At 38.0% G+C, this 26,069-nt stretch overlaps 1 protein-coding gene across 1 annotated transcript; it reads right to left on the reverse strand.

The window, feature by feature from the left end:
• Positions 1 to 620: 620 nt before the first annotated feature.
• Positions 621 to 24,306, reverse strand: DGCR8 (DGCR8 microprocessor complex subunit). Its single transcript, XM_069794997.1, has 14 exons — positions 24,173 to 24,306; positions 17,519 to 18,514; positions 16,928 to 17,090; positions 15,320 to 15,462; positions 14,318 to 14,600; positions 12,448 to 12,645; positions 10,917 to 11,018; positions 8,895 to 8,993; positions 7,596 to 7,678; positions 6,317 to 6,417; positions 5,747 to 5,853; positions 5,401 to 5,528; positions 4,873 to 4,986; positions 621 to 4,522 (listed from the first exon to the last, which is right to left on the reverse strand). Exons 2-14 carry the CDS (start codon positions 18,239 to 18,241, stop codon positions 4,439 to 4,441), a joined length of 2,328 nt encoding a protein of 775 aa, XP_069651098.1. The 5' UTR covers positions 18,242 to 18,514; positions 24,173 to 24,306; the 3' UTR covers positions 621 to 4,438.
• Between the last annotated feature and the right edge of the window lie 1,763 nt (positions 24,307 to 26,069).

Consider the following 26,069-nt stretch of genomic DNA (forward strand, 5'->3'; position numbering starts at 1 on the left):
CGGGCCGTGACAGTGAGCGCTACGTAACTGAGGCCCAGCACCTTAAGGTGCACTTCCAACGTACTTGGTGGGAAGACAAACCTGGTTGAGCCTCCTACCCTTGCACAAGTTGCGCTCCGCTCAGGATCTGTACTGCTGCAGATGCTCAGCACCTAGCATTAATTTAATGGATTGTGATCCACACTACAGAACAGACAGTAATACCGGTTGATTGTTAGAAGGATTAACCATTTTAAATCTCAAGTTACTGAACATACTTCTAGTCCACATTTAATACGGACTGAACAAAACCCCCTGCTACTACAGCACACAGACTTGCTGATACCCCTTCTTTTCCTGCCAGGCAGGTGTGTGGCAACAGGTACCAAACCCAGCAACTTTGGGTTGTGTCATTTCCAACCCTGACATCGCTTAAGTAAAAAGTTTGAATTTAATTTCATTCCAAGGGATGTCTACCCACGTAAACATTCAATTCCTTACCAAAAAAGTGTAAGTACTTCCATGACCAACAAGCCTGTACTGATTTAATTTCTGTTTAAAAATACCTACGGCAATCTAGGAATAAAAAAGTTCCTTTTTCTAAGTATGCTTAAGCTATCATAATACTGATCACACTGGAGCACTTTATAATATCAAAGTTTATTGCTCAAAACTAATTGTCTGAAAAATACACATGTAGTACTCAAAAGACCAAACACATAGGATTATATGATTGTGCAGAAAAAAAGCAAGCAGAGGCTCAGTGAAAATGAGGCTTTATAGTTGTACCAATTTAGCACTGGCATCAAGCAACTGCACCCAACACGATCCATACAGCAACCATTGTTACCTACTTGGGCAATAAGAATGAATTTTGTTTTTTCACTTTCTCAGATACACATCAGAATACTGTAACTGATCATTTTATTTGGTTAACAACAGCATGGCTTCTTGCACTTCACATTTCTTCCCACGGAAAGTTAGGAGGCTATCACTTCCTGAATTTTGCTCCAGAACCAAAGTACAGTCTAGAGAATTAATAAGATAATCATGATGCTTTTAAATACTTGGATGTTACAAATATTTGTATAAAGCCTAACAGCATCACAGGAAAGTGGAAGTTTACATACAACAGTTAAGTTTATGCATAATAGTCTTTCCAAACTTCTGAGTACCCAACTACTTCATCAGTTTTGTTTAATAAATATGTAAGGAAAAGCTGGATGACTGGTGTTTAAATAGGTAGCATCTGACTATTCACTGGAAGTCACAGTAAGTTTTCCATCAGTACCATAAAGATTTGAATGCACACTAATTTAATCCTTAAAGTCAATATACCACACTTTTGTCGAGAAGCACATAATATGCAAAGCAAAAACTGTCTAATTCCCAAAGGATGGAACGGTTCTTAAAAATACACTCCATCCCTATAAAAATACCCATCCTCCTCTGGATATAGAAGGGATAAATAACAAATATCAGTGACAAAAGCAGCAGTTGTTTTATGCATTCATACAATCAAGATCTAAACCTTTACAGCCGATTACCTAGAAAACACACAAGAGTTACAAGACAAGTTTAGGATACATCTTGAATCACACTGTAAGTGTTCATGCAGAAGCTGAAGTTAATGCAATGATCTATCCTCTATCACAGCAGCTCGTGCTTATGTGCAAATGCAAGACTGTTACACTCCAAACAATAGTAAACATTAAAACACAAGAATACTTCACAATGACATAAACAGCAGTTAAGTTGTTTGTTCCAGCAGTTATTGCGCTATTTTCTGGACATCTCTCCAGTTAAAGGCTGCAGCAAGGTCTAATACCATTTTTTTTTTGTTTGTTTTTGTTTAGAATGCATAATATACGTTCTAGGCTTTGGTTCACAATGAAATCTCTGGATGTTTTAATTAAGGGCAATGGTCACCTTGTGATTCTGATAGTGGCAGACTGAGGTAATACAGCAATCCTCTTAAAAATAATGAAAACAAATTTGTAAGTGAGGCATCTCTGGATATTCTGCAGGTGACCTGCAAATGCATTGACATTCTGATTTCAGAAAAATAAGATCTACAAGGGTGATTTGTCTTTTACAGTGCCATCCAAGTACAGATTTTTCTGCTGAAAACACGTAAGCTGAAGTAAAACCTACCTAAAGGAGTAATACGTTTAGGCATAGAAGATAAAAGCCCTGTCTTTATGAAAACAAAACAAAACAAAAAAATCAGAAAAACAACAAAAAGAGAGACAAACAGTAATCACTGCTTGTCACTACTGCACCAATATTATATACCCTTCAAAAGATGGAGATTTATTAAAGCTATACAAAAAAAAGCAGAGGCAGTGTTTTTTGTTTTTGTTTTTTTTTTTTAGATAGGCCACTTCTTTAAATTATAGTTTATGTATAGTCTTCCAACTACCCGTATCCTGTTGTAACAGGATTACAACTCGTGGAACTGAAAAGCTAAATATAATAATAAAAAATGGGTGAATTCATATTTGCAGAGACCTCTGAGCATATCACTCAAACACAGAAACAGGTAAGACTCCAAGACTCCTCCTGTTTAACCTCAAACATTTTATGCAACATATTAGAGAACAGTAGTTTGAGATATAAATTAAAATCCACATATTTCCAAAATAATGGGTGATATTAAAAGGAGGTCTTACAATACTGATGCCAATATTGTTAAAATCCAGTAGGCACTAAATTCATTATACTGCAGCACTCTATACGTAACATGGTAAAAAAACCCAACCAAAAACCCAAACAAACAAACAGGACCCCCCCCTCCCTCCCTCCTCGAGCCCCCAGATCACTGTCCAGGTAAGTACCAGGAGCTGCAGCAATTACAAAGAACTGACCTCTTTTGCTCCTACAGGAGTAGGAGTGTAAAATATAGCAGTACAACTCTTGGATAAATCATTGAAGCCCTGCCACCAGCTTGGTTTTGACTCTTTTCCTCAAGAACAAACAAAAGAACCCACAAAAATGGTTCTAAGAGAAGACTTACTGCAAACACCCAGTAAAGAACCCCATATGAAGAACAAAACCCACAAAGCAGTGCTTTCACTACAGCCAAAACTATTCCTTCTGTGCTTAATTTAATAAAGCCTCAGATGACATAATGAGTACTGCCTGTTTTCTAAGATTGTATTTTATAATAGTTGCATATTTGTGATTTTCTTCTTTATCAGTATAACCTGTTATGGTCTCATTCTACTCATTACTCTATGTCATATTCCAAATCTACATTCTAATTTTCATTGCAGAAGTTACACTTTTTCTTTAAAAACTAAAAATGTAATTAAAAGAGTAAAAACAAAAACTTCTTAAAAAAACTAAATTGCTGCAGTTATTTCAGATTTCTAAGGGTTGTGTTGTGTTTGGTTTTTTTTTCTTTTTTTTTTTTTTTTAATTCTTTGCTTTTATCCTGCAAGTTAATTAAGACTTAATTGATCAAGTCAGATGTATTCTGACTCCACACAAATGAGAAATTGTTTTATTGCTGGGAGAAGGGAGTGGAAGGTCTTTAGACACATCATTGGCAAAATATTTTTAGACTGTCAACCACCATCAGCTGCGTTTTGGCTCCAAGCTTTGAAAACAGCCTTTCAAATTACAGTTTTTATTTTAAGCAAATAAATAGGGCCGTATTTTCCCCTTTCAACTGATCTGTAAACTAACATAGGCTCTTTTCAATTAAAATAAAACCCAATAATTTTCGATATCCAGCCTGTTGCTCTTAACACTACCAGGTATACTTGTTCTTTTCAAGTAATAAAAAAATCTGCATACTGTGATCTTGAATAACTAAGCCTGGCAGGAGACAAAAAACAGAACATAAAGAAACAGCATTACTGGCCTAATCCTATGGCATTAGGAACATTGCTCATCAGTTTCATGTATTTGTCACCAAAGTGTCTTATCAGTGCATATTATTATGTGCTGAAATGCAACAAAACTTTTCACAAAAATAGTTTTAGGCATGTTCAAACAAGAAGATGTACATATATTTCTTTTATATATACATATATATGAATGTGTATATATATATAATATCAGCTTCAACCTGTACATAGATATTCTGAATTTCATCCTTAAAACACATCCATTTCAAACAACATGGATGGCTTTCTAGAAAAAAGTGCTTGATTGATTTTATCCTGTGTGAACATGCCTGTCCTCTGTGCATTTGCCCAAGTAGAGATCTTTATGATCAATCCTTTAAACGTACATATCTCAGAGGTATTAAAAAAAAAAAAAAAAAAAGAAAAGAAAAAGAGAGAATAGGAAAAAGTAATATTGCCCTGATGATGCAAAAAGAACAATGCATAACTGAAGCAGCTTGGATTTTAAAAGTTATCGTGCATTCTGCAGCAAACAATTTTTAAATAATTGTTGAAAATCTAGTTCCTCCATTTGTGTTATTGCTCCCCACTTGTAAATTTTCTCATTACACATCAACAGTACAGAGAGGTTCACTACCAGGCTGAGCCGATTCCACTATTGTCATCTTGGGTTTCTTTCGTGTTTCCTCCTAAAAGAAAATGAAACAAACCCCACCACACAGTCATAAAGAGAATATAATAATAAAACACTTGTTTTAAAATTTTGAACAATTTTAGCCAAACTGGTGTCAATCATTGTGAAAGGCTAACTTGTTTTAATGTTAAAAATAAATTTACTGAAGTGGGTAAAATTAAGTTATAAAGCCAATTTAAAACAGAGGATGAAGATCTCTCTAAAAGTAGCCCCCCTGCCAAAAATCAAGTTTTGAACAGCTCTCTATGTAAGATACTGTATAAAAACAAGCAAAAATTCTGATCATTGCTAAGTCTGACCCATGGCATTCTTCCTGTTTGTAAATACAAAAGAGCATATACTCACTCTTTCTTGTGCCAGTTTTTTCATTTCTTCCTGTAACTTGTTCAGGATGTGCAGATTTGGCTTGTTCTTTTTGGCATACTGCTGAAGTTCTATCACACTTTTATCAGAGGTTTCCTATTCAACAGAACCATAAGCAACAACAGATGAGCTTTTTTGATGGAAAAAACGTGGAGCAGAAATTTAATCTGTGATAGTTGTACTTCCTTAAGTAATAACATATATTTCCATGAGTGAGTTAAATATTAAATAGACTATATAATTTTGACCTGAAAGATGCAGGATTAATGCATTATTGTCAATAGAAGCAGTCATCTTATGTTTTGGCAATAGCAAGGTATGAGAATCAATTCAGAAGAATTGAGAACTGCTCATCAAATGCATACTGCCTTTACCATGATAAGGAACACCACTGTTATGCCAAAACAGTTATCATTAAAGCTTTGTTGTAAATAAATTTAAAAACCCAGAAAAATACAAGAGCAAAATACAATCACAAGGTAGGTTACAATCAAACAAAATCATGTTCACCTGTTTAACCATCTTGCTACTCTCTCTACCATACATACGCAAAAGAGAGCCCCAATTTTTCACATGTGGATGCAGTAGCTGTAGGATTTTCTGAGAAGCTAATTGTTTCCCCACTCTCTTATTTTTGCCTGTAAAAATAATCATGAAAATGCATCAATACTGGCACGTTATGTAATTAGATTAACACCGATGTTTACTTGTGTTATTCAAAACTGAGATGCCAGAGAAGAGTAGAATAAGCACGTAACAAGCTAGATAGCTGAACAAGCACCTACAAAATGGACAACAAATGAGAACAGGAAAAAAGGAAGGTATTATCAGAGGTCACACTAAGTACTGTACTTACACCAGCCTCGCACCGTGTGCTTGCCACAAGTCATGACATATTCACTCTTCTGATTTTTACCAGGAATCACTTCAAACTTTATGGATGTATCACCCATTCCATGGTTTCTTAAGAACAAACAAAATCAATATCATATACTAAGTAAAATTACAAACATCTGAAGCGGTTGCCGTTATCTTTGACAGTCATTGCAATGGAATTAGATACTTTAATAATAAATTTTAAGACACTAATTAATAAAGAGTTCTTTTTTAAATCAGCAACTTGACTTGAATGGAAAGGCAAGCCTGTATAAATGAAAAACAAATATATTTGTATGTCCCACAACTAAAACCTAATCTCAGAAGACAAGAGTCATAAACAGCAAATATAAATTAAGGGAAGATACAACATTAAACAGTTCAGTCCACACCACGTCTCTTATAGCCACAGTGGGTGCAGTAAGCTTGGCCAGCCCACAAACGTCCAAGTTACTGACAAACACTGTGGGTACCAGCAACCAAGCAAACAACGTGCCCCAACCCAAACACCTGTACACAACAGAATTTGCTCCTTATTCTGCAGCCTTACCTTTTAAGGCACTCATGGAGAATCTGATATGGAGACAAGAGTCCAGCTTTACTGGTGAGTTCATATACCCGTGAGTCCTCAATACTGATATGGTTAAAATACTACGAAGGAATTGAAAAGAGTTATTGTGCTTTTGTGCAAATAAGACCTTAACACTGTCCTTAACTCTCATTTCTCCTTTGCAACATTAAACAAATTCTGTTACTCTGTGCTTAATACTTAAAGTATTTTTAAATCCATAATGGAGGTATTTACCAACATCATTAAAACTGCCACACCTAATCATATATTTGCAGACAGAAATTTAAATAATTCTTTTAACTCCAACTTTACATTATACAAGATGGACATAAAAATGACAATCTTATAAATTCTTTATCATCCTTTCTCCCTCAGGACAAGATTATTTTATTTGTTTTAACTTCATTATGAAATTCTACTTACCAAAATGCTGTGGTTCAATAAAAGAAAACGTAACAGCTATTGGAACGTTTTGTATTTTATTTTAAAACAATGAAAAAAATTGTCTGCATTTTCTTAATGACCATTTCAATAGTGTAGGACATACAATACAATTTTAAGTTAAAGTAAGTGTACAAACAACTCATTCTGTATATTACACTTTCTAAAATGAAACCATTCCTTTCAGGCCAATCACTGATTCTTCCTTTACTCCTTACTGATGGTCTGTTACATGCTGAATTGAAAGTGAACATATCACTATGAACTAGCTATTTAATATTTCCAATATGTGAAAATATAGCACACTCTCTCCACTTAAAACTTTTCCTTTGATTTTCTCAAATGTTGCTGCTTAAAGTCTGTAATTTTAACTGTCTGATCTGGCAATAAGTAGCTTTCATAGCTAAGTAAAAATGTCTCAGAAGCGTAGGCACTTTTAGTTCTTACTTGGTCTTCTGAGACGATCACACAAAACCAGACAGCATCTAGCTCTGAACTTTCCAAAGCATCAACCAGAGGATTCTGGAAGCCAGGACAGTACAGGCAGTACAATGTCTTGGAACATTTCAGGTCTTCAGTAAGTGACCTGATATTTCAACAAGGGGCTAGTTTTTTGCATCACAGTACATTTTCTGATCAGTTCCAACAGAACAAAAAAAAAGGGTTTTCATTGCCATAGATCTTGCTATAAATGAAGAATTTCACATTTCCATCTGAGAAAACAATGTTATGAATTTTCATTAATATTTCTGACATTGAAGGTGTAATATTTTTAAAAACAGACTCCAATGACAGTCGACAAGGAAGAGTTCAGTACCTCAAGTTCTTCACTGTCTTTGGGCTTCTCCTCAGAGGTCTGTTTAACAAAGTCGGGAATAAGGATTTCCAGTGTAGCTCGAGCTGCAGAAAATGATTAAACATCTTGGTAACATTTACTTTAAACAATGATTGTAAAGAAAAAAACCAGAATGAAGCACTCTTTAAGCAAGCCTCATATGTCCCCTTGAAACATCCACTCATATAACACAACTTCACAGTCAAAACAGGCATCATCTTTTTGTAAGAAGCATATTCACTTGCAATTTTTAAAGAAAAAAAAAAATTCTACTTGTTCAAGTTGATGATGAAAGTCTCACAACTACCTAAATTAAGAAGAAACTGCTTTTTGGAAATGCCTATGAAAGGAAAAAAAAATTATCATCAAGCTTCATTTTAAAAGTGACGTAGAATTCTTAGGACCCAAAATTAAAGAGTTATCATCAGCCCTTAGTTATTACAGCTGAACCCTAGTACTGTATCACTAGGGCACTCAGAACCCTAGTATTGCACGAAAAGCACACCCAGAATTTGCCTAAATTTTCAAAGCAAAATACCTTTTTTCATGCACAAATAATTCTGGGCTGGCTTTTAGTGATTTAGCTACACTGACTTATTTCACAAGTGCAGAAAGTACCACAGGTACATTATACATCTTTAAATTTTGATAAGTTATTTTTTCTTGATCAGACATTTAAACCCGGACATAGTAAGAAGCTCTCATGTATCGGGGACATTCTCATTTAGATCTTCATCATTTACATATTTATTGCAGACTTACACAATTAGAACTAATTAATGAACACAAGTACTTGGAAATCAATAATCACGTAGTTCAGTACAATTGTTTTATTACCAGAAAGAGAACGAAAACAATGAAAAGCTTGAGGGATTTTTTTTGTTTTTAAAGAAGGGCAAAGATTTACCTTTCGCTAAAATCCACACACCAGGTGTTTACATAGCAGGTGACAGTATAAATATAAAACCCCCAACATGTTCTTATTGGTTTGATCATTAGAGACAGACGCTCTTACAGCTACTCAGTATACATCAATAGTTTAATGTAAGTTAACATCTGAAGTTTCTTCATTGCTTTCTATTCCAGTACATTGTTGAACCTTGGGTTGTCAGAAAACCCTATGCAACAGTATTTATCACTTTTACCAAAAAGACACAAGTGTACTTTCTTTGACTATTAACAAAATGATTCCTACTTACTATTGCAAATATGTCATCTTCAAAGCAGAAATGAAAACAGATAAACATTCAGCAGTTGGTATTAAAAAAGAAAAAATGTTACCAGCTTTATTCTTGGCAAGTTTTTTGCTGCTGGCAGTTCCTGCCCCATAAGTTACTCCATCAATAATCACTGAGGCTCCAAAAGGTTCACTTGGGTTCTCTAGAAATGGAGCAGGAAAGAAAAAGAAAGCTTTTCAGAACTCCCAGTGTAAAATACTCATTATGAACATGGAATACCACCACTATAAAGATTTGTTTTCTTCTTCATTTCAACTTCAAGAGGCATGGAAATTGTTTACTCTTCAGAAAGACTGAAAATTGCTTACTCCAATATATGAAAACCAAAGAATTTTCCATTACCACTAGACTTACCACCATGTACTTCATTCTTCCAAAGTAAGGACTTTTACATTTTAAAAGATCATTTGTGATCTGCCAGAATTCAAATGTTAATTCCGAAGTTTTTGCATCACTAACACATTGTAAATACAAGAGCTATACATTCTGATATTGAAAATTCAGTTACAGTATGTAATGCATATATAACGTATATATAACATAATTCTGAATAATTATAGATTCCACACTGAACTAAGATGCCCAACTTGTAATTCCTTGGATGCTGACTGCAGGACTTAATCCTTTCAAGCCTGCTGTTGAAAAAGGTGTAATTTCTTCCTTCTCTATAAGGTACCCCTAAAAAAACCAGCAAAAGCAAAAATGCAAGGAACGTATGGTATACCACTTCATAAAGCAATCTCAAATGCAGCTAGATAAAGCAATTTGACTGGAATTTACAGGAAAAAAAAAATCCAACATTATTTGATTCCAATTATAGTTGCCATACATGCAACATTTTTAGATTCCTGATTAAGCATCAAGTGCATTCCCCCCAATATTTATCTAAAATAAAATTCTCCCCAAGTTTTTTGTTTTTCTGAGAGCTAGCATCATTTACACAGTTGCAGTACAGCCTAAATTAGGAACTACCAAACTACCTCTTACACCACTGACACAGAATAAAATTAAAAGCTGTTTAAAAACACAAACAGATATCCACATAAATCCCACACTAATCATGGAACAACATAGTCTCAGTAACTCTTTTAGTTACTTTTAGTTCAGCAGAGTGACGCTTCTACTTCTAATCCTATGAGGAAAACTAGTCAACATTCATGACAAATCAATTCCTACCAACTGCATGAACCTTTTGCAATCCACACCTAACTAGTAATTTCTCCACTAATATTAACTATAATTTATTAAGGACCTTAGAGAATAGTCACATAGGACAAATAGTCTACATAGCCAATTCTGGTTTCCATTTAAATTTTTAGTATCAATTTATACATACAAAATTCTCTGAGGGAAACTGGATATAAATATGAGCCTCCATGACATAACAATCATAGCATACAGTAACTTGAACAGTTAAAGGATTTTAAAACTCCACATATCTCAAAAAAATACCCTATTTTTTGTCAATTGGAAGAATACCAGAACAGAACAAATCCACAAAAATATCTCAAATTATTGCAGCTTTAGAGAGGGTACATATGTGTCTGCAGAAATCTTTCAAATTCTTCGAACAGCTTCATAATTGATGACCTACACATTTCTCTTCAGAAACTATTTGGGTTCAGTATTTAACTTTTTTTTTTCAGGATTCCAATGATTCACTAAATCAATGCGTGCCTTACAGTTGGATTTTAATGGACATCAATGACAAGAAGATTGAGCAAATATTAATTGTGCACAGTGAGCAAAACTGTAATTGCCCATATTTCACTGATGCGTCCTTTCAGATGCAAATGAGTTGCTCAAATCCATTTTCACTTAGGCATAGTTTTCAAAGTGAAAACCTATACTGTTATTTTAAATGTAAGACTGCTCTTATCCTCAAAAGCCATGTTTAAGATACAGAAAACGTCTCCTAGCTAGAATTTGACTCAAAACAGACTTTCAAGACATTCCCTAGGAAAAATGTCCATCATTTGATTTTTTTTTTTTTTTTAAGATATCCAAGCATAACATAAGCCCTTCAAAACAGCATGTGGTCGATTAAAAAACTTAACAGACTTACCACATTCAAAGAAATTGTAAACAGGGCGAACCTTTAGGACTCGTTGCATATATTCATGCAGTATGCAAACTTCAGACTTCCCATTGGGATTAATGACAAATTCTGCAAAAAAAAGATGGGGGGAGGGGAAGACAGCTAAGTAGTGCCAGTCTTTAAAAGACAATTTCTACTACAAAGAAATAAATAAATGACAAATTACTTATCCACGGGATAAGTGTCCACTCAAATTAAATGCAATGCTGTTGAATCAGACATGGATAATTATGACCTCAAAGTCCATTTTCTCTGAAAAAGTATTGAGAAATCAGTCTGAGAAATTTCTATCAACAACTGGAAGTGCACTAATTACAAGTTAAGCAAATATTCTACATTCAATGTTTGCAGTCCCATGGCCTCTGGACCTCTACACACAGCATTTCTGGCAGATAACATCAATTAGAAATCCTCTAATTTGCTCCTAAACACATGTTGTATCTCCCTTCTAACAACAGGCACATAGACTTCAAATCCACAAATCAGATTCACTCCATTTCCCCCTCCCCCCCCCCCCCGCCCCATTCCTCTTTAGCAAGCCACAGATCAGGTCACTGTCCCTTTGCCCTGAACGTGCTGTTTTTATTTGAAAGGTCCTTTTTTTCCCCCCCCTGCAACAATATTGTTAGTGAAGAGCACAAACCCTGCCTCGGTGGGCACTACGGCAGTATGGGAGAGAAAGTTAAGACTTAGATAGATAAAGTGCAAGTTAAGTCCTTGATTTAGATAGTTTCAGTGTGGCTCTAAACTTAGAATTTAAGATAGTGTATTAACTAAAAATTCAGCTGCACCTCCCTGTAACAGGGAATGGTCAATATGTAACTCATCAGCTTTAATTCTGTTAAAGAGAAGAAACCCAGAAACACGACAATGTACAAAACAAGAACAAAAAACAGGAACAAGACCCAAACCACAGTCTATAGACATTTTAAATATCAGACTGCAGTTGAACAAACTATTATGGATACACAGCCAACACAGATAAGAGCTAATTCCCCCAGCTTCTCATCAGACACGATATCCATTCCTCACACCACAGGACTCGACTGCACACACAGTTCCTTCTTAACTGTATCCGTCAAACTGCTTAAAATTTTTATTTTTAGTTGTAGGTTTTAATCTGCATCAATCTGGCATTTGTAACCAGTCCCTAATTTGGGACCAATTAGAACTGGTACAAAACTGAGAAGGCAGTAGCACTGAGTGACTAGGCATGATGGTTTTCAGCAACAACCAACAGTAACAAGTAGCTAAAGGTAGTAACCAGTTAACAGGACTGCAACCTGGAATAAAAATCCTTTCATTTAGGAATTATTTTTTCTAATAGGAAGTACATTTTGACAGTATTTTTCCGTTACTATTTAATATGATGGATCCAAGAACGCAGAATTCTAGAACAAGAAGAAAGTAGACTTATTACAGGATTTTTTTCAGTCAAGCTTAGAACTGTAATTAGTCTTTGATATAGAATAATTGAACTACAGGTAGACAAACTAACCTTTCTTCGTAGGTGCATCTTGCACAGACAAGGTAATGAGTTTCTGATTGGCAGGTAGAATAGGCCGCTCAGATTCTGCCTGCTTCCGCTTCATTTCACGATTGAATTGCCGTCTCTCAGCCCAGGTTCTGAATTTTTTTACGGTAACTTGTTCAAAATCAAAACGCTTTTCAAGATAGCGTCTAAAATCTTCCAGATCTAAGAAGCACAAGCAAGTTACTCTCTCTACTTTGCCACTGAGCAAGCATTAAGTTCACTATTTCCACTGTTTTAAACATGTTATAATTTTTTTTTTAGACTAGGAGCAAAAGTAACATAATCAAGGTTAAGACACTATTTTATACTAACAAAACTAATTACAAGTTTTCCTGTTACTGGGTCAAATGCAAAACACTTGTGCAAACTGGAAAACAAAACAAGAGCATTTTATTCTGTCACTTAAATATTTTACTAAGCCCTAACCACCATAATACCCAACACAATTTGTAACAAAAGCTAGTAAGTGTTCTACTTCATCACCTATTCACCTTCTCATTACCTGAAGCAAGGTATACAGTGAGTAACAGTAGTTAACGCTATTAGCCTCAGTTTCCTGAAGCCTAAACTGACGATTGCTGCCTATTTATTAAACAGTGCACCATGAAACACTATATAATGATGCTCCGTAAGTATCTGCTGGCCTCTAAAGAGAATTTAACACGTTCATTTTCACATACAGAGTACTAAAAGATTGCCCCCCTTGAACTACAGCTGCTTCTCCTTTATAGGATATTTCTGCAGATACAATCAGCAAAAATAAAGAATAGCATATGAAGATGTAAACAAACAAAAGCAAGCTGCTGGTATTGTTTCCTTCCACAAGGAATTCCAAATGCAAGTCACGCTTATACTTGATCACTCAGTATTTTTTTCAGTAATACAGAACAGATCCTATTTAAAGAGAGAGATAGACAGGTAAACTTCACGTGGAAAGTAAGTGCTTACTGGTTTTAGTTTTGCTCCTAAATATTGATGATTTTTTTCTTCCTTTTTTTTTTTTTTTTTAAATCTTTTGGCATGGTTATGGGACTGAACAGGACACGTGTAATGACAAGGCCAAGTTTTGTGTTTGAACACTACAAAGTTAAGTGGTAGCCTACAATCCATATCAGTATTCTAAGCAGCAGTAATTTACATGGATGGTACTCTCAGGTATGTAGTTGTGGTAAGTGGCACATGACCTTTCTGTCCAAGTTCCTCTGTAAGTTTGGCAGTGACTTTGGCGTGACTTCTTCAGGCAGCTTTTTGTGTAAAAGCTATCACACTTGCATAAATAAAATAATGAAGCATCACACCTCTTTGCATGAGTGCAATTATATTTGCATGACTTACTCTGCTAAACTTGTGCAAATAAGCAAATTTAGTTTAACTGCACCATTTATCTTAAGAGATCATACTGAAAATAGATATAATTCAGCAAATATAGAGACTGCATAGAAAAGCTCATTTAAAGAAGTCACACAAACACACTTGACAACAGCAATTCATATGTACCCATTGACTTAATTGATTCTTAAACTGAGGTAAAGCCTACAGGACTAAACTTCCAAAATTTTCACATTTTTGTGTGCAAAACCTTTGCACGTGGACTCCTAAGCCTTCAGAAAAATTCTCCACTGTATGTTTCTCTTCCTGTTAAAATCAAAATTTATTACTAATACTGGATCTATTTCTTCAGATCTCTGCATACAAAAAAACATGCAGAAAGACAACTGACCACGTGATCTCAGGCAAGATACTATTCAATTGCCAACTCTGGAATAAAGCATATGTAACCCAAATGACATTACCCCAACCCCAGCCAAGAAAAGACTCCACTTGCCATACATACCTACAGATTCATCTTTACATACTTCAACTTTGGCCTTAACTTGTCCTAAGGCTCCTTGTGCTGCATCTCCCCCTGAGGGGTCTTTATCATCTAAAGGCCCAGAATCAGCAGCAGTAGAATCTGGTTCTTCTGTTTGGCAGTCCAGTTCTGAAGATTTATCTAGGTGCTTTACAGGTGATACTTCCCCATTTGGGGTTATGTCATTGTTTTGTTCCCTTTCCTCATTTTCCTTCATTTTTTTGTAATGCAAGCAGGGAATGCTACTAAGGGGAGGATCATGTTTCTGCAAATACAGAATAATGCAGAAGGTTTCAGTACCTCAAGGTCACCAAAAGCAAGAGCAAAACTCAAAAATAAAAGATGTAATCAAGATAGAAGTTACTTTTATTTAGTCTAGGCTCAAGCTTCTCTTTGGTCAGCAATCTTACTCTACTCAAGATCCTACGGTATCTTGGCACTGTGTAACAGTGATACTAACCTTCAAAGTGCGTTCGCTGTTTTAGATCCAAACTATATTCTGTTCAATTACATGCAAATACTACATGCTTTCATAAAATCCATTGAGCTCTCTTGGGGTTTAAGCCCATGACATTAAATCCAATTTCTTCAGATTCCTTGGGTTCATGAACGTCACATGCTTACTTCTGTAAACGTGGACCATAAGCCGCAGCTCAGGCTAGTTTATAGCTACAAATAAATGCTCTAAATATATTTCATGGTGGAATAAAACCAGCATTTTGCAGCCATATGCTAGAACAATGAAGGCACCAAATAAGACCATCTCATTAATTTTAACTGCCCAAACTCATTGCAAAAATAGAAAAAGAAAACACCGCAAGAAAAATTGTATCATATTTTCAGAAACAGAGGAGTTTATTTTTCAAGTACCTTAATTCTAACACTGGAAAGAAGCCTGCTAAAGTAGAAAAATATTCAACTGTTTGCAAGAACATGTCTAATTTTTAAATCTCAGTAAGTATTTAAGTAATTGACAGCTCTCACCCTTATGCTTCCTGTTCCCAAGAAATAAGGTCTAGACCAGGTAACAACTCTAGATTCTCTGTGCAGATATACAGGAATGCCCGAGTTATGGAATGTCATGATCCATCCATCTGGCAAAGGTTCTGTAGGAGGGCGGCCACGACCTTTAAAGCAAAGAGTGGCTTTAAACTTGGATAGACTGCTTAGAAGAACAGAAAAAGAATCAAGGTTTTTTATTTTTATTGCTTTTTCTGTCTCAAAGGATAAAATGACACTGAAACAAGACTTTGGTAGAAAGATTTTGTTTTAATAAAAAGGCATATGCTTCTAACCCACATTAAATCCTGCAAAATTATAGATTCCATTATGTCTTCAACTGAAAAGCAACAGTAGCACTAATTTTATGCAGACTGATTTGTTCATTTCACCAGTGAATCTTCTCTTTAGTCTTTATGTATTTATATCATCACAAGCACCACTATATTTAATGGAAAAATCATACTTGCTTTTGAAACAACTGAGTTTTCCATTAAAAGTTTTTGCACTTGACACTCAGGGATAAATTTGCACTGAGACACCACTACACCCACAGAACCAAACAGCCAGCAATGAGTTAGGCTGTAAGCTAAGACTCTCCTATTATATTTTTCAGCATAAGCACAACACAAACCAGGATCAAGTCTATAAACCTTTATACTTAAATATCTTAGCCATCAAGAATACTACTTCTTCCAGAAAACAAGACTGAAATTAGAGTACAATAAGCCAATATGAGGAATCACATAGCAAAAGAAACAATATTGCAGTAAAATGCTTATGCCCGCATTCAAGTTAATAATACACAGCCTCACTCCTTTCTATTCCAGAAATCAGAGAATGCTCTCACTCCTTTCTACATCAGAAATCAGAGACCAGACTCATCTTAGCTGGGAACTTCCTGGCAATCCTGTGTTAGTATAAAATTTTTCAGGGAAAAACTGTTTGGTTTCTTATTTCAGAATACAGTGAGGCTGTAAAATACTCCTCTACAGCAGGTTCAAATTTTAGTTCTACTTCAGACTATTTTCAGTTACATTCTTCTGGATTGGTTCACGTTCTCAGCTCTTCTTTATTAGCAGTTTGTAACATTTACACAATGAAACTGGATAAATGTAAGCCATTGACTTTCCTAATGATTTTTTTTAACCTAGTATTGCATGCATAAAGGCTTCACATAGAGCAATTTCAACAACAGAAGTTATATAACTAAAGTAGGAAAAAGTCCACAATGACTACAAACAGTCTTCAGCTGTTTCACTGTACTGGAGACAAAAAACCAGACCATCCTTGTTCACCTCGCCATCACTGAGGTAACGTTCTTCATAATTTTTCACAAATCCACACACTAAAATACAGTCACATTACGTACAACAGAGGAAGACCAAAAGCACTCCCCAAAATCAACTTCACTATTCAGGAACATGAAAAATCATATCCTATAGTAAGAAGCCTTCAAACAATAAAATTCTGTAACATACAAACTATTTCACAAGAATTGCTATCCTAAACTTTGCTTGCTGATATACTTCTGTTCTACAGACATAAGCCACACACAAAAAAGTTATAGATATTTAATGAACATTAACTTACTTTTAAGTACAGTTTTAATTTTGGTCATCATTGGCTGTACACTTGTTTCTCCATCAGACTGGTGATCACTTTCACCACCATATTTCTCATTTTCTAGTCTCCTTGTTTTGGGTGCTCGAAGACCCTCTTCCAGCAGAGCATCCACATCATTATCAAAGTCATCCTGAAAGAGACTTCATCAGACACTATCCTTCTGGGTCTACTAACTTCCCCTTCCCCTTGCAAAGAAAAAGTATACGCAGAGAGAAACTAGAAATTTCCAATGATTCCAGTAAAAAGACTGAAAAATAAGAAAATAAGTTTTTGTAAGTCAGAACTGGTATTTTTCAGGATAAAATGAGCTGCGATTGTGCAAGAAGCCTTTTAAATGTTATTTTTAAACAAGACCATAGAATCTGCCACACAACTTGGAAGTTTGACCAAGATAATTTACAAAAGTTTACAGCCAATGTTCTGTCTCTGAAAATTCTGCATTTTTGACTCAAGTACTGCACATTTCTAGATAAGACTGTTTCAGTGAACATCTTTGCATATTTTTTTTCTAGCCACTTGGAAACCTCTTACACACCAAAAACCTGTGGATTTTCTTACCTCATATGAGTAATTCAAGGTTTCTTCATCCACTTTATCTCTTTGAACGATTGCTTTAGATGTGAACCCTCCTCCTTCTTCATCTATTTCCATCAAATTGTCGGTAAAATCTTCTAGCTCATCCAGAACTGCATATTCCACTCTCTTTTCCTGATCAATATCATTTTCATCATCCTTCTTGTCATCATTTTCACCCCCTATTCCTACAGCTTTACCATTACTACCACCGAAAGGACAAACATGCAAATCCCCATTGACATTATTAATACCAAAATCTGTATCTGCCTTATAATCCTGCTCAACTCCAGTGTACAGAACCTTCCTATCTTTGCTTTTGCAGCTTTCTGTAAAGCTAACACTAATCTTTACATCTTTAAGTAACTTAAGATCTGGGGTGAACTTTCGAACTGAAGGTGCATGACGAGCAGTTCTTGGGCTTTGGTCACTATTGTTAGGGTCTATTATAAGACGACTTTTGTAGCAGGCAGATCCCTTTGTGAGAAGCTGTGTTCTGCAGATACTGTGCGTGTCCCCAGCAGGGGTATCTGACTGTCCATCACCACCAGAGCCAACGTCCATTACCTCTGCGTCACTGGACGTTTGCAGGGGAGGTGGTGGAGGCTGTTCATTAGGCGGCAGAGGTGGGGGACAAGTATGATTCTCCACATTCATTTCTCTTGCAGGTTCTTTAGGGAGGGGTGGTACATTTTCATATCTCTCCATTTTTAAAACTACTGTTTAAAAAAAAAGCTTTAATAAATGTTTATATCTATACTCCTAACATGCATGAGTCCATCAAGATTGGTTTATCATGTTCTATTCAATATGCAACACTGATGATTCAGTTAAGCTGACTACATTGTTCTTTTCATTAATGTAGACAGCTTTCAGAATCACTGTCTCAATTATTGGAAATCACAATGCATTCAGCTTAAATAGCTGAAGACTAAGACTGCATCTTCATTGGACAAGCAGGTCTCCCTTTCTTCCTTCAACCTACAAGAAGAAGAAAAAAAAAAAAAAAAAGATAGTTGTCACAGAAAAAAAATGGAAATAGCACCCCAGGCAAAAAGAAAAAATGTCACTCCTTCCAGCATAAATTTCAAGTAGAAGTAAGAGTGACATTTTTACAGTGAGTCTTGATACCATTTTGAATGAGGCTGAAATTAGATTGTTTTTACTCCTTGATCTGTACACCAGCACAAGAATTTGCTAACACATAGCTGCCTGTATAATTCGTTGACTATCTCTGCTTGGTTAGCAGGCAGGGCATTAAGCATGGCATTTGTAGGGACCAGACTAAAAACTGTGCATTTTGGGGGGATTCTCCCATTATTGAAAATAACCTGGTATTCAAGCCATACTTACCCACAGAGCAGAAAGGATAATGAGCTTACAGTTTAAGACAATCTGCAAAACCAACAAGATTTTAACAACTATGGTCTTACAAGACACATGGCTTTTTGAAAGTGTAAGTTATTAGATATTTTTGAAATCTCACTGGAAGTTTTAACAGGAAATCTCATAATTTACTAAAAACTCACACAAAATGACTCTCTAGATAACCAGATATTAGACATTTGATCTTATATTCCATACTACCATAGGACTATGTATTTGTTATATCTGAGGAAATCAGGTCCAGATACATAGCGTTAAAGTTCAAATGAATTCTGGAAGGCATTTAGAAGCCAATGTTTTAGGTAATTTAACCTGGCAAAAATATTCAATTGCTCTAGGAAATTTTACAGGGGATGGGGCATGTGTGTTTTGAGTTTGTTTGGTTTTTACATTAAGTGGGTTCTTTCTACCATGTCTATGATGGCTTCTTCAATTATACTTTTGTCATCTGTGCAGGGCTATAAGCACCTGGGGAAAGAAAGCTTAATTTCTTACCTGCTATTTGGTTTCTCCAAGTCCCTCCATGCCACCCCAAAACGGGCTTAAATCTTACTACCAGCTAGAAATAAAGCAGCGTTACTCTGCCCAAGACAGCCAGCTGGCTGAATCTGCTCTTTTCAAAGTATTTCCAGGTAGTAGAGAAAGTCTACCCAAGTATTCTAGAAAGATAAGCTCTGAGTCCTTAGTGTCGCTGTATAACATCTGAAGGCAACAGGGCAGAATGTCTGGGTTGTCATGAGGGACTTAAGAGAAGCCAAACATAACTCTCTAACATATCTCTATGCCAGCCTGGACATAACAAACCAACAGCAATATCCAAACACCAACTGGGGCAAGGCAGGAAGCTGGGAATTAGGAGTTATAATGGGATCAATTAAAATTCAACAGCATACAGAAGCTACCTACCTGGAAGCTGGAAGAAAGCAAAGTACACAACAGAGCAAACTCTTTAGTGATTTGGCAATAAAGAAGGTTTTGCTGGGGCAGCAGAATAGTTCATACTTTGTGGTGGTTTGGGTTTTGGTGGTTTAGGTTTTTTTTTAAATATACTCAAAACTGTGACATATTCAAGACACTGAGCTTGACATGCATTGTAGAATTACTAAGGAAAAAGACTCCATTTTGATAAAAGCTCTAAAATAATCCCATCTTCTCTGATACAAACATATTACCTTCCAGAACGAAAACCAGCTCATTCACCAGTAAGACAAGAAGTTCTATATATTTAAATCCATTTCGTTCTACAAGATGATCATACAATCACCCAAGCAGTGATCAATTCCTTCTTCTTTCAACAGGTTCTGAAAACACCTACTGTTATACAGAACACCCCTAGAAATATATTTGTCTAATAACCTTCCCCCTTCCTCTTCTTCAGATTAAAACAGAAAAAAAAATGGTGAACGACAAATTATTAAGTTCTTCAGAACAAATCATTAGTGTCTTCATTGTTAATTCTGAACAAAAGAATCAAAAGTCACAGTACAAGTTTGGTAAATCCTGGAAACTAAATGCCCAAGTAATCTAATTTTTCGACCTTAGAGTCTTTAGAAGACTCTTGAAAAGAGCAAACAGAAGTAATTTACACAGAAATGAAATACTGAAATTGGTAATCTAGAATCTGAAAGAGCGCGACCATCCCATATGATCCAGGAGCTACCTGGTCTATGTCAAAAAGACTATTTTTGACAAATCATAAGACATGATAGTGAATGCAGTTTCCATATCCCTGATATTGTCCTGCTCCTACGCTAAAAAGTATTTTAACACCACCAATGTCAAACACAAGAAATTAATCTTCACCTGCCTAGGTTTGGTAGTTCACTGATACTACACCTCTGCTCTTTGCAGAAAAGGTGTCTTGTTATTCTATTTGAGCACTATTAACAATGAAATTCTTGTTGTCTTCCCCTTTTTGTTGGCCTTAAAATAACGAACAGCATACCAAATCACTGCCAGGTATTGTCTACTACTCAGTACACATACTGCGACCAGAAAAACTACTAGACCAAGATGAGTTTAAACTAGCTTTTGCATTTCTAGCCATAAACCTGCCACATCCTGAGGGTAAGATAACAAGAGTCTGGCAGCTCTACAGTTACAGTGGGCTACAATACCTTCCTATAAGCTACAAAAAGCCAGGGAGCAGCAGAGTAACACAGGTCCAATTCCCATCTACTTTCTTGCCAACTGATGTTACAATATGCCTTTTATATCAAGGGCTGGGGAAAAAAAAAAAATCAAAACCACACAACAAAACCAGTAAGGATTTTCCCTTAGATAGCAGGTATTTTAAAAGAAAGACAGAAGACACGAAACCTAAAAGGATGAGTTAGATGAGCCTGTAGGTTAAAAACAGCCAAAGGGAGCTTAGATCAAGGGAACCCAACCACCACATATAAAAACAGACTTAGCATACTAGACTATAAAATATTAGAATACAACATAAATTAGTCTGCCTATTGTCATCCTTAATTAACTTGCCCTGAAAGAACAGACTTTATTCTCCAAGGCTCCACCAAGTTCCATCGACGGTTTCCGTAAGGACTCCTTAAAAATATATGGAAAACCGTTGACAACTACAACAGCCAGTACAAAATACTGAAGGAACTCTGGATGAACTGCTGAAAATATGAATGCACGGTTTGTGTTCTGCAGATCACCAATACATGGAAATTTCACATTTTTAATTGCTTGCTCTTATTTTAGCAGATCATTTGAAGAAGTTTCATGTCACAAAGTAAACTCAGAGAAACAGATACACGGTAGACATCTAAATGTAATGTAGTAAACTGCACAGGTCCCAACAAAAGCAGTGTCTTGTCTTGGCTTGGTTGTCTTACATATGTTCTCTGAAGGCAGAAAGAAAAAAACCCACCTACTACTCTGTTTAATAAGTACCACTGCCTATTCCCACAATTAGAACAGGGGTGGGAAAAAGTACACAGAGAAAAGGGTATCTCTTTTCAAGACAGGAAAAAACCAGAATCTTAAAATTTGTAACCAGCACTGCCCAAACTCAAAGAGGAGCTCTCTTCCCTGTATAGCACGTCAACAGTCTTACAAGTGAGTTCAATAAAGAACATCTTTGCTTCATGAATACCTGTGTCTGCAATCAGGAACAAGGAACAGCATACCACAGATTCTCTCTTCAAAAAATCACTTTTAGAAAGAAACTGGATTCCTTGTCAGAAACTGCTTACTTCACATTCAGTGGACCCCAAAAGGAAGAGTGGCTCAGAGCAAATTCTCCTTATTCGCTATCCAAATACAGTCCTCCTCCTCATTCCAAATGGCAACTCTGCAGAGCAGAATTTATGACACTGATCATACTTAAAGATCCACTCCGCTTTAACCCTTATCAAAGTAATTCCTCACTCACAATCATCTACTTTCTTTTTGTTACACCCATTGCATCTTTTTGATACATACAGTCCTAAAAATAAGTTAATCCTATTTATTATCAACTGCTAAAAAAACCTAAAACAAGGAGACTGAATTTATTTTCTTCAAATCAGAACAGGAAGTCTTAAAAGAAAAATATTCTGCAAGTTAACTACTACATACAGGAACTCATTTCTCTGCATTATCACCTTCAGAATAAAAAGATTCTGAAGGAAACAACCAGCTTGTGTAAGTCACCAACGCAGTTTAAGAAAACACAGTCAGGGCCCAACCATAACATTATCAGTGGCAAATACAGACAAGGCTAAAGAACTTCTCTAGTTCACAAGACTTAATCCCATTTCAGAACAAAGAGTTCATAGTTTTAGAAATGCATCCTCAGAAATGGCAAAGCAACTGCTGCTTTTATAGCTTGACCAGTTTTCTGGCAGGGTTTAGATGGTTTCAATTAATCGTGTCAAACAGGAAACCATTTTAAAAAAATCTGCAAAACAGAGCCTAGGAAGCAGAAAAAAATATTCTTCCTTTCACATCTCAAATAGCTTCTTCCTTGTAAAGAAAAGCAACAGACACCAAACTCCCTTCTCATATTCTAAAAAAGCAAAATAATCCTGATAATCAAAAGGAACTGTCCAAAAGAACTAGAGACCTAACTCCTTATCCAGAATTAAAAATAAAACCAGTTAAGTTTAACTACCTAAACAGAAGGGAGAAGGGGTACGCTCACAACAGAAAAATTAAAGATCTAATTCCAACATCTCTAACTCGCAACTTAAGGTAGTAAAGAAATTGAATGGGTTCACCCAGCAAGCCCTCAATCCGTTTATGAGGGAGTGATGCCTGGATGTTAGGGGGCCCAGCCTCTCAGCGGGCAGACAGACTTAATATGCAGATAAACCTGAAGCCTAAGAAATAGGTGCAAAAGGGAGAACTCTATTTTTCCAGCCAAAAAAGGTGGAGAAATTTAGAAGAATAAACCTTTTAGAGACTGAATGAGATAATTTAGAGGAAGATGTAACTATTTCACTATTAATAGAAGGAACACGTGAAGAAGAATCCTGAGAGTTAAAGACAGACACGCAACCTTATCTTCACCGTACCAGAACTAAAAAAAGTGAATGGGCGTCCGCACACACGTTGGTGAAGGGCTGCCTTTTCTTCCTAACTTTGTACAAGAGGCGAGACACTCTCTTCTCGCCTGTATAAACGGATGCGCCCAGCGGAAATCCTTCCTCTCACCTTCCCTTACCCGAAGACACACACACGTACCGTGAGACACGATGCAGCGTGCAAGCTCCTGCCAGAGCCGATACTCCCCGTCACCCCACTGACAAGGAGACGTGCGGAGTGTAGAAAGACATGGCGTTTCCTTTCCTTCTACTACCCTGAATGCAATTCTACGGCGGGAGCTAGTAGGGATGCGGCTGGGGGCGGGCGGGAAACATCACCCCCCCCCCCAAAAACCCCCCAAACCTAAACAAAACAAAACACCAGCTCTGACGGAAGGACGCTCCAGCCGGGGGCGGGGGGGGGGGGGAAGCGCCGCACGGCAACACCCGCCGGGTAGGGCAGCCCCCTGCCCCCTCGAGCGACAGGAGGTCAGCGCACTCGCCTCCCCTGCTCGGGGAAAGGCTCCTCACGGTTCTCTACCCGCGGCGCCGGCCCGGAGGCGGGAGGGGGGCGGGGGGGCCGCCCGATACAGGCGGCGAGGAGCGCGGCGGGCCGGGCGGCCCCCGCAGGCGCCGCGGCCTGTGGGGACGGAGGGGTTACTGCCCGCGCGGCGGCGATTGGGCCGCGCAGGTCCGCTCGTGCACGCCCTCCCCGCCGCCCCACAGAGTCAGCACCCACCTGAGCCATCCCCGGTGTCCCTGCCGCTCCTCCGCGAGTGGGGCGGGGGGTGTGGAGGGTGGGGGGCGAGCTCGGCCGCCTCACGAAAACCGCCCCCCGCTCCGCGCTGCTGCCGCCATCTTTAAACGCCTGCTCCGAGCCACTCCAGTCCCCGCAGGCGGGACTCCGCGCTCGCCGAGCCAATCGCGTTCCCGGCCTCTTCCGTCACGAATTTGAACTCTGGGTAGCCATTGGTAGATTCCCCGGCATGTTAACCCGCGCTGCCAATAGAGACGCGAAAGGCATACGCCCTCACACTACCAGGCCAGTGAGAGGAAGGCGGGGGCGGGACCGAGGCGGCGGGAGGGCGCGGCCGGCCATGACGGGGGGAGCCGCGCCCGGCGGAGGGCGGGCTCCTTTGTCTGGGGGCCGGGGAAGCCGTCGCCGCGGGCGCCCGGCCACGGGGGAGGCCCCGAGGCGGCGGCGGCGCCGCTGCCATCGCGCTGTCGCCAGGGCAAGCCCAGCCGAGGGAGGGCTCCTCGGCAGCACGGAGCGGCGCCGAAGGAGGTCGTTAAAGGCGGCCGCTGAGGGGAGACGGGCGGGCGGAGAAGCCGAGGCGAACGGGCAGGGCAGCGCCTTTTCCCCGGCGCCCGCCGGCCCGCGGCCCGCCCGGCCTTTGGGGCAACGGCCTGTGGTTTCGTCGCGTCCCAACTAGATCCACGGAGGCGCCTTTCCCCGCCGCTGCAGGCGCGCCCGGCCCGTGCTACGAGAGGCTGACGCAGGGCCGCTGCTGTCGGAGACGGTGGCCAAGGTCTGAAGCAGACCCTGCCTCGGGCAGGCTCCGGGAACCACCCCCACGGGGGGTGCTGTGTGATGAAACCCAGCTGCGGGGTGGCACACATGCGGTACAGCACGTACCGGCGTGGCTGCCTCGCACTTACAGGGCAGTGGAGAATCGTCCACGGCAGGATTCTTACTTCATTCGTCTGTTGGGGTGGGGGGAGATTTGATAAGCTATAGGCCAGCTGACTCTTTTTGTCCTTCCACTGCAGCTGCTCTAAATTGGAAAAAAATACAGCAGAAGCAAGGGGTGGAGAAGTTAATTGTCTTTTAGCAGAGCTGATGGACTGCTGAAGGCTTTTCCGCCCTACACTAGCTAGCTAAAAAAAACCAAAAACCAGAAAACCCAAACGAAAACACAAGCCACTTTTCCCTGCAAACACTGCCTTATATCTTTAAGCAGCACAACTACAGCATTACCCCTTTAAAACTGATTTACTTAAAAATGGCAAATCAAACTAGGACCATCTTTCATGCCATATGTACCAAGCAGTTCACAGAATAAGCCTGAAATCTGATTGTTTACACACAATTCCTAAATAATTGTAGAAAACATCTTACACAATTCAGGTAAAATTACTTCTAAAGGGTTAATGAACATTTGCTGTTCTAATTTGTCCTGATACTTTATAATTTGCTTCCTTCCCTGAAACAGAGAACTACAGTACCTTTTATTGATACACTTAAATTACAGGGTTGCCTCTTTTGTCCTTCACTATCACACTGATTGAAATCAACATCAGACAAATTATCATAATATATCAGTATAATAACATTTAACTGATAAATGCTTTTGTTTGCTTCCATATGCAGTTTCAGGACATTTTTCTAGTATTTCACTCATCTCATGTCTTTGAGATCCCCAAATACTGTTATGAAAGATAACTAATACTTTAATATTTTAAAATATTTTGAAGACCACTGTTAGGCCTTTCATATTTGTGTTTGTCTGACTGGACCAACATATCTAATGATATGGTGGCAATTCATATGGACATAACGTCATGGTACTGTATCAATACATAAGGTTACTGAAATTGGTTTAAATCTTTGCCAGCTGCCCTCAAAAACTGAAAGC

The sequence above is a fragment of the Haliaeetus albicilla genome, chromosome 10 (assembly GCF_947461875.1).
Source record: "Haliaeetus albicilla chromosome 10, bHalAlb1.1, whole genome shotgun sequence".
NCBI lineage: Eukaryota > Metazoa > Chordata > Aves > Accipitriformes > Accipitridae > Haliaeetus > Haliaeetus albicilla.

Coding starts and splice junctions, on each gene's coding strand:
- DGCR8 (XM_069794997.1), bottom strand. CDS start 18,241: ATGGAGAGATATGAAAATGTACCACCCCTCCCTAAAGAACCTGCAAGA. Junction 8,994..10,916: donor TTACAATTTCTTTGAATGTG/GTAAGTCTGTTA, acceptor CTCCATTTCTAG/AGAACCCAAGTGAACCTTTT. Junction 5,854..6,316: donor CTCCATGAGTGCCTTAAAAG/GTAAGGCTGCAG, acceptor TTTGTTCTTAAG/AAACCATGGAATGGGTGATA.